Source organism: Populus trichocarpa, chromosome 5, assembly GCF_000002775.5.
Source record: "Populus trichocarpa isolate Nisqually-1 chromosome 5, P.trichocarpa_v4.1, whole genome shotgun sequence".
Classification (NCBI taxonomy): Eukaryota; Viridiplantae; Streptophyta; class Magnoliopsida; order Malpighiales; family Salicaceae; genus Populus; species Populus trichocarpa.
Genome location: NC_037289.2, coordinates 15,502,142 through 15,511,703, shown reverse-complemented (window position 1 = coordinate 15,511,703; position 9,562 = coordinate 15,502,142). Strand labels below are relative to the sequence as shown.

Genomic DNA, 9,562 nt, shown 5'->3' with positions numbered 1-9,562 from the left:
AGCCTAGAAGATAAGAGCTGTTGATTTTGGCGATATCTCAGCGGCTAAAAAGAACTAAGCAACGTTAGGCTGAGAGATTGGTGGCGGGTGTATCTTGATTCAAATTCGAGTCCCCAAGCAGCGGATCATTCATCCTAGAGGCCGTTGCTTAGAGCATGACAGGTCAATTCATCCTCAGAACGCCGGTCTTTGAGTTTGCACTTGTACCCGTCCACAATGGAACCCAACAAAAAGAAGAACAATCTAATAAGAAAGGGGATCGCAATGATCCTTTTACTAGAAACACCAGGTCAAATCAAATGTTAACAAATGCAAGTTCAGCTACAAGGAAAGACAACCATTTCTATTTGCACTAAGGACTGAAGGACAAATGATTGATGCATGGAACCATAATTACTGTAAAACAATTTTCATTCACAGGCATTGTGCTGGACGGTATGGGTGCAAAATTAATAAAAACGCCACTGCTCAATTGTGGTCCCCTTCCCATCCCACCAACTGGTGTCTTGGAAGGCTGAGTGCTGAGACTCTTGTAGTGGAACCAGGCCATTTCTCTTCAGTCTTCATAGCCACAAGCCAATAGACATTCCCAATCAACATTTCATTAGGTTGAGGCTGCTTCCTTAGTTATGTGGATTTGAGCTTTCTCTGCCTGTAAATCATAGTGTAAAATAAACTGTAAACTACTTTAACCAACCAAGGAAAAATTGAAACAAATGCATGGGAAAAGTATTCCAATAGGGTTACCTCCTTCTCCCATTCACATTTCATGGTGACGACAGAGAGTACCAACGTTTGAACCACAGTTCCGCAAATCATTCCAGCCCAGAGACCCTGTCCAGTTCTCATTTAATTTAGGCACTAGGAATCTTGTTTCAAAGAGAAGAAAAACGATACATTTTGAACGAGCATTTTAGAAACTGTTGTTTCGGCTGAAAGTTTTCGCATGGAAAACAATTATTCTGGGATTTGTAAAATGTACTTTTTAACACAATCACAACATTACAGCTTGAGAATTCAAATTTTTTGCTTCCATTCAATGTGAATCATGAATATGCTCATATTAGTAACAACATAGTTGCACTCACTTTAATACCAAAGTGGAGCAACCAACCCAACAAGAACCCAAGAGGCACCCCGACTATGTAGTAGCTACCTATGTTTATATAAGCTACTAATGCTTGCCAACCAGATCCAATTGCCACACCTGGAAAACAGTACATGGCCATCAAAACCATAGCAATTCTAAATACCATTTGCGTTTCAATTCTAAATATCAAATTCTTGTTTTGTTTCTGACCTGAAAGAACTGGCTGTATGCAATTGAGCAGAATGGTGAATGCCAGCAAGACTGCTAACTCATTAACCATTAAAATAACAAAGGAGCTAGAGGTGAAAATCATCGCAAGCTTCTCAGGGAAGGCTATGACAATTGACCAAAACAATAGTCCAACCACTAGAGAGGTCAATAATGACACGATGGTAGCAAATTTGGCACCTTTTGCATTGCCTGCACCTAGTTCATTTGCCACGCGAACCCTACACAAAGAAACTTTCACATAATTAGCAAGGGAAGGGGAAACTGAACTTCCACAATCCTAGAAACCAGAAAAGAAAAAAGAAAAGGGTCATCACCCAAGACATTGTTTATGTACTTATATGATCAAAGACGATAGAGGGTAGCCCAGACCATTGAAAGATTGGGTTTTAGCTTATGGTTTGGCTTAATTTATTTGAACTTTTTGTTCAGTTTTATTAATTTGACTTTATTTATTGGGCTTGATTTAATTATTGTTGGGAATTTTATTCAGTTGATTATAAACTCAATCGGTTGTTCTAGTTAGAATTTTAGTATCTATATCATACTTTTCTAAATGTTAGACCATTGTTGATGAATTGAATAAAAATTACAAAGTTGCAGACTTTTTCAACCCCTATTCTTTATCTTCTTCAACTCCTTCTCTTTATTTGGCTTCTTCTTCTTAGCTTCTTCTTTTCTCTCTTCTTAACTTATTACTTTATTTTCAAATCTCTTTTGCCCTGCATCAATTATTGCCATGCATGCATGTACAAGGAAACAGAGGAAGCAGGATTAAAATACCATGCAAGACTAATAAATCACCGCTTTTTGATATGTCTGTCCATGCAAACTGTTGATTTGAACTTAAAGGTTTAAACTACTTGATAGACAAATAAAAAAATTCCTAGCAGCGACAGAACTACCATTCAAAATCCAGCCAACCTGAGATTGATGTAACCAGATGTAAAAGTATGAGTTTGCTGCAACTAAACCTTCTAGGCAGACATATTTTGACTAAAAACTTCCAAAGGTCTGCAAATAAAAGTATTCCAGACATGACAACATTTTGTTTCCAAACACATTCCTGTGAGTTCTAAAGGAACAGATTGAAAGACTGATTTCAGTGGAGTTGAACTTTACTGTGTCTAACACAAGTATCTGATCCTAATGTATTTACAGAAGGTTTCATTACATCATAATTGTTTTTTCATAGTGATACTTAAGAAAGTGACCTTTTTTTTTTTCAATATGACAATAGTCCAGGCATATTATGCAAAGATATTGCCAGACCAAAATAGAAGTTAATATTTAAAACCATGAGAATTAATGAGAATGCAAAGGTAGTTCATACATTCATATCAAATGAACTTGATAATATAAGGGCCAAATAGAGATGCAGAGCTATTCACTTGCAAATGTAATGAAGTAGATTGATTACTTCGATCCAATGGGCCACTAATCATAAACCATACACAACAAACGTAGACATTTTGATCATTTAGCATGCTCCTTCAAGGAATATAACCAAAAGCATATGATAGATTCAGGGGCAATGATGATAAAGTTTGGCGCTCAGCCCAACTTAAGCAACATTTATGGTCCCTGCTCCTAAAATATATAAGCAACATTCACTCATGACAAGACTGTCATGAATTTCTACCCCAAAACTATTTTTTTCTCATTTGCGATGGACAAGTTTATGATAAGTTATTACAGATTCTTAGATGGGTACTAAAAATGTGTTAGTGTCAAGGTCCCTCATTTATGAAGAACAAGTTTAATGTGCCATGCCCATTTAAATAGTTGATTCTAATTTCTAAAGTTTATTCCTACCAGGACTGGAACGGTGAAGAATAACAAGAAGATCCTGCTATGCAGCACCATTTATTCTATGTTTCTAAGTTGACCTCAAAGTTTACTTGTTAAATCTTATTTCGCTTCCCCACTTCTGGTTCTCAAGTAGAAGGTTTTATTTTTCTCTTCTTTATAGATCACTAATTGTGGATCTCAAATAGATAAAAGCATGGAAGGAGTGAGACTTACAACCAGCAACATACCCCGTTGCAGCCAAAAATCCAAGTGGAATCATGGATTCCCAGCTGAGTATCGTTACACTGCCAAACAAAGTAATACTCAGCCAACAACAGCAGAATTTTGAAAATTAAGAAAAAAATCTTCAAAGAAATAAGAAACGAGGTTGAGGATTCAGAATAGTGACCAACCAGATGGAAAGGGCATCAACTGCAACTTTAGTGTTGTGCACAAATCCAGATACCGTAATCAACACTCTATAATAGATGTTCTCCAACCTAAACATTAAAATGCACACCTACTTCAATCATTTATACTACCAATTCATTCAAAATCCAATCAATTAGCAACCAAGAGAGATAAGAATACACATACAATAGCATGATCCCAGAAGCCAAAGAGAGTTTGAAAAACTCCCAAAGCCCCGTAAAAGCTTGTGTAGAGAACCCAGTCCAAGAAAGTTGACACCCACCACAAACACAGTAGATAAACATCCCAAAAACAGACACCCACCAAGAGAAATCAAGAGTCAGTGCAGTCCCAACAATCCCAACTCTCAACTTGTAAACAAAAACCCAACTCAAAATCACATGTATCAAAAGAGCCCCTCCAGACACCAGAGCAATCACTCCAGTCTTTAACTGGCTCTGCAAGAACCTTTGTAACGTGAACTGAAATGGGAAACTAAAGTGAAACGGAATTAACCATATCGCCACTAAACCTGTCTGTTCTGCTATGTCTGCAGGCTGTCCTATCAACTTCAATATTGGAGTTGCAAACAAAAACAAGGGTAGTAACAAAATTGAGCATAAAAACAAAACAATCCAAGAACGTTGCATGTATATGCCCAGCATGTGGTACTGTTTAGCCCCATAAGCTCGACCACATAATGTTTCCAATGCACTTGCCATGCCTAACTGCATTAAAGAAAAGAACCCTACCCAATTAAAAGAATTGGACAACTTTCACATTCATTTCGTCGTGAAATTAATCAATGAAATGTTGCAGCTAATATAAATGTGGCATGAACAAGATTGATGGATTACCAGGAAACCAAAACTGATAGAGATGATGAGAGTGGTGGCAATAGAGATGGAGGCAAGATTGAGATCACCGAGGTGGCCAGCGAATGATTGGGTTATGACAGTCATGGAGAACATGGCTAGGCGGCTGAAGATTGAAGGACCTGCAATTTGCCATAACTTCTTTGATTCCAGCCATATTTCCTTAATCGTGCTGCTGGATACACCACTCGATAGGTGTACTTGTTGATGTCGTTGTGTATGTGCTTCTAGCCCTGAAAACAGAAGAGGGTTCTCTTCCTCACCTACTCCCATGACCTCTACCTCTCCTGCTCAGCAAAGGCAATGAATGCGCATTGGCTTTCTTGATGAGGGTTGCATGTGGGGCCACCTTGTTTTTGGGTGGTGGATGTTGTCTTATTTATTTTTTTTCAATGCTTTTTTTCCATCACAACCGTCGAAAATTGGATTCTTTCATAAGAAATTATTAATGGACCAACATCATTTTATTATATAAAATATGCACAGTAGAATGAAACAAAATTTAGGGAGGAGTTGAATATATATTTAATTGAGGTATTCTATTGCTCGACATCTAGGTGGTGACTCAGTGGTAAGAGTTTGGGACCAAGAGGTTTGCTTTCTCTGTGGTCTCAGGTTCGAGCCTTGTGGTTGCTCATATGATGGCCACTGGAGGCTTACATGGTCGTTAACTTCAGGGCCCGTGAGATTAGTCGAGGTGCACGCAAGCTGGCTCGGACACCCATGTTAAACTATAAAAAAAAAATGGGTTTTAACAAGTGGATCGGATTGTAGGTTGATACGTAAAGAGTCACACATAATTAAAGATGAGACCGAAAATACATATTAGTAAATAGAGATTTAAAACTTAAAATTTAGATTTTATTGTTTTGAGATTGGTATTGTTACTTCAAGGCATTATAATTATAATACATTTAACTTATTAGTTCATAGTCACTTAAAAATGGTTTCTTTACAACTTAAATGTATGTTTTTCTTTTCTAAGATAATAATAAACTTTTTTCTTGAAATTATACTAATTTTTTTGTAATTATTATAATTATGGAGAAAATATCTAAATTATATATAAAAAAAACATTTTCATGATTTTTTTATCGTACAGTGTGTAATCATTTACCTGTTACAAAATGAATAATATTTTTATAAGGTCATAATTTAATCCCCTCAAAACAAAATTCTTCTTTGAATAAAAAAAAATTCCAAAAAAATGCATTTAAAATAATCATGCTTTTAATTTGATAATGGTAATTTTTTCCAAATTTTTATTATTTTTCATAGTTTTTTCATATTATTGTTTTGGGCAAGCAAGCAAAAAAATAAATAAGAGAGAAGCAAAATACAAAATAAAAATAATAATAATAATAATAATAATAATAATAATAATAAATGTGCAATTAAGGGTGAAATTAAAAGAAATAATGAGAAAAGTGGTGCAATTGGTCAAAAATGTAAAAATATAAATCTAAGGACTAAATTGGAAGAGGAGGAAAAATGAGAGGGTCATAAAAATATGCAATTAAGGGAGAGATTGAAAGCAATAATGAGAAAAGAGGTGTAAAATAACAAAATAAAAACCCAACAACTAAATTGGAAGAAATGGAGGAATGAGAAGGCTGTGAAAATGTGCAATTAGGGACTAAAATGAAAGAAATTCAAAGAAAAAGTTGCAATTGACCAAGAAAATAAAAAAAACAAAGAAATCGAAGGACTAAAGTGGAAAAACAAGAAACTTGGAGGATCACTTAAAAACAAATTTTATGAAACGATGTTGTTTCACATGGAAAGAAAAATTAAAGAAGGCATAAGCGAAACAATACCATTCCATGCCTAAGAGAAATGATATCACTTCATATAAAGAAGAAGAAATAATCATACACCAAAACGACAATGTTTTTATGCATGCACCAATCACCTTCTTCTTTTTTTTTTATGTAAAAATCACCCATCACCACCCTTAATTGATTGCCCACACTCCCTAACACAACCAAAACACCACCACCCACTTCCCTAACATACCCTCTCTTACCTTCACCCATACTCATATCGAAAAGACCCCTTAAATTGTCATAATAAGAGACTAAAATAGGAGAGTTAGTCATTTTTTTGCAAGAAAAATGACATTTAAGGGTGGGATTTTTTCTAATGGGTTAAGGTCCTGATCAAACCATCTAGAGGAGCTTCTAGAAGTTTTTCTCTTTATATAAATAGAAGAAGTAAAAAAAAGAGAAAATAAAAGAGCTAGAGAGAGAAAATATTGAAGAGAGAGAAAGGAGAAAAAAGAGTTTTAAGCTAAGTTTTTGAAGTTTGTGTGAGCCAAGAGGAAGATAAAAAAAGACAAAAAGAAAAAAAAAAGGGGGGGATAGATCCTGAAGTTAGAGAGAGAAGCCAAGAAAGAGAAAGAAAGAAAATGAGAGTGTTTGAAGTTAGTTTGAGCTATGAGATGATAAAGGAGGAGGGGAAGGAATAGAGAAAGGAAAAAAAAATATGAAAAAAAATATAAAGAAGGAGAAAGGAACCTAAGAAGAGAGAGAAGAACAAAAGAGAGTTTGAGCTAATTAAAATGGATTTTATGTGATCCAGGAGGTAAGAAAAAATAAGTGATGAAGAAAATAAAAATAAATGAGAGAGGGGGGGGGGAAAGCAAGTTTTCCCACCGAAATCCAGCAGGAAGAATTGCCCAAAAACCCCTCCACAATGAGCATCACCATCTTTTTTACCACCAGAAGCAACCCTAACACCTCCTCTCTCTTGTTTGGAACTACCCTTAAGGTGAGCCCCTATCTCGTTTTCTTTTTTTCTTCTTCTCCGATGAGTAGCACTAGTTTACTATTCAAAAAATGTGTATTGCACTATTCATGCATGGTTATTGTTGTATTTTGTTTTTACTAGCATTGCATTAACGTTAGCTTCATTTTATAAACTTGTACTTTCTCCTTTTATGTATGCATGTGTATTTATAAATTCATTTTCAGAAATATATTACTATGCACTCATGCATCTTTTTTTCTTTTATTTTTATTAGCACCACCATAAGCAACCCTAACACCTTTTCTCTTAGAATTAAACCATTAGGTCACAAATGGATCTTCAAAAGAAAGATGAAAGTCGATGGTACTATTCACAAATATAAAGCTAGACTTTTTGTGAAATGATTTAGACAACAAGAAAGAGTGAATTATTTTAATATATTTATTCACCTGTATCAAGAATAACTTTTATATAAATGTTAAAAGCCATTGTAGCTATTCACAAGCTTGAAATACATCAAATGGATATAAAAATAGCTTTCTTAAGTTTATATGGAACAACTTAAGGGGTTTGTTGTTAATGGACATAAAAGGAAAGTCTTTAAGATTATCAAATCATTATATGATTTGAAACAAGTTCTCGAATAATGACATGAAAAATTGAACGAAGTTATGTTGTCAAATAAGTTTAAAATCAATAAAATATGTATTTATATGAAAAACACAAATAAAGTTTATGCCATTGACATGTTAACTTTAGGCAGCAATGATCACATAATCAAGTCTACCAATAAAATATTAACTAACAAGTTTGACATGAAAAATTTGGATGTTGCAGATATTATACTAGGAATAAGCATTTCTTAGACAGCTGATGGATTAATATTATCCTAATATCATTATGTTAAGAAAATTCTTGATAAATTTTTTAAATGTAACAATAGCACTATTAAAATACCAATTGATATAAGTTTATATTTTTCTAATAATAAAGGTAACAAAATAAAACAATTAGAGTATTTTTGAATAATTAAAAGTATAATGTATGTTATGAACTGCACAAAACCTGCACAAAATTTGATATTGTTTACTCGGTTAGCAAAATGAATAGATTTACTAGTAATCTGAGTATGGATAATTAGATAGCAATAAAAAGAGTATTCAAATATTTGAGATATATTTTGGACTATGGATTATACTATATTGCTTACCCAGTGATACTAGAAGGGTATAGTAATGTCAATTGGATATTCAATACTAAGAATTCAAAATCTACTAGTGGATATATTTTCATACTTGATGGAGCAACTATGTAATGAAAATTCTCTAAATAGATGTGTATTGCACGATTCAAGATGAAATCAAAGTTTATTACTCTTGATAAAGCTAAAGAGGAAGCCAGGTGACTTTGAAATTTCTCAGAAAATATTCCATATTGGCCTAAACCAGTGTCAACAATTTATATCCAGCGTGAAATTAGTCTGCAATTGAAAGGGCACAAAGTAGTACGCATAACAGGAAGTCTACACATATATGTCGTAAATATAATATCATTAAATATTTGTTCTCAAATGAAATTTTTTTCATTGACTATGTAAAGTTAAAGGAAAATATTTTGGATTTGCTAAATTAACAAAGGTTTATTGAAAGAGCTTATATATAATTTATCAAGGGGAATGAGCTTAAAGCTTTTAAAAAATAAAAAGTGTAATGATGGTAACAATACATAATTGACTGGAGATCTCAAGTTCTAGGTTTAAATAAAAACTAAGTTATATAACATTCTCAGTAGCACCTAGAAAATTATTATCTCTTGCATATTCCTATAATGAAAGTGGTGTTAGCTATAGCATGATAAATAGTGAGTTATGCTTTTAATAATTTCATATCTTGGTATACCATTTGAAGTATAACATAATACTCTTAATGAAAGATCACCTATATGAGTGAAAAATATGATTGTTTCTTTGAAAATTTTAAAAAAGCTAAAATCTCTAAAACACTTATGAAACTAGGAGTTGTTTAATGCCAAAATGAACACAACCATAAGAACCAAAGGATACTCAAGATGGAGAATTATGCAAGTGATATTGTCTTGGTTTACATAAAAAGATGAATAGTTCAAGACATTACGTTCACTACTTAGTGAGTAAATTCAATAATATTTTACTAAGAAAAGTTCAAAGCTTAAAACTACATCTCCTGATATAATAATCTACCAAATCAATATCTCTCTACAAACTCTTTAAGTATTCATATTGGTCAAATAACTTCCATTCATGTTAGACATTGTTGAAATTGGTTTATAAAATATGAAATATAATTTTTAAATGTTAAATTATATATGAGGTCCACTCATATTTAGGGTTAAAACCATGTTGAATTTTATAATCCAACATGAGTACTTGAACATAATATAT

The 9,562-nt window shown here is 33.3% G+C and overlaps 1 protein-coding gene across 4 annotated transcripts; it reads right to left on the bottom strand.

Annotated features, from left to right (window-relative positions):
- Positions 1-244: 244 nt before the first annotated feature.
- Positions 245-4,745, bottom strand: LOC7486570 (protein DETOXIFICATION 27). 4 transcript variants are annotated; one of them, XM_024600507.2, is made up of 8 exons: positions 4,378-4,745; positions 3,707-4,248; positions 3,523-3,609; positions 3,358-3,414; positions 1,301-1,539; positions 1,157-1,207; positions 748-834; positions 245-652 (listed from the first exon to the last, which is right to left on the bottom strand). In XM_024600507.2, the coding sequence occupies exons 1-7, from the start codon at positions 4,666-4,668 to the stop codon at positions 761-763; spliced, it is 1,341 nt and encodes a 446-aa protein (XP_024456275.2). In that variant the 5' UTR covers positions 4,669-4,745; the 3' UTR covers positions 245-652; positions 748-760. The 4 variants fall into 4 exon arrangements, with proteins under 4 accessions (XP_024456275.2, XP_002306557.4, XP_052308655.1 ...); XM_002306521.4 differs by having other exon boundaries at positions 1,089-1,207; positions 4,378-4,743; XM_052452695.1 differs by having other exon boundaries at positions 1,089-1,207; positions 3,707-4,268; positions 4,378-4,518.
- Between the last annotated feature and the right edge of the window lie 4,817 nt (positions 4,746-9,562).

What these genes read in the sequence shown, in the direction of transcription:
- LOC7486570 (XM_002306521.4), bottom strand. Translation starts at nt 4,668, where the DNA reads ATGGGAGTAGGTGAGGAAGAGAACCCTCTTCTGTTTTCAGGGCTAGAA. An exon ending in GTTGATGCCCTTTCCATCTG is followed by an intron (nt 3,415 to 3,522) that starts GTTGGTCACTAT and finishes TTTGTTTGGCAG; the next exon opens with TGTAACGATACTCAGCTGGG. An exon ending in AATGTGAATGGGAGAAGGAG is followed by an intron (nt 653 to 747) that starts GTAACCCTATTG and finishes TATGATTTACAG; the next exon opens with GCAGAGAAAGCTCAAATCCA.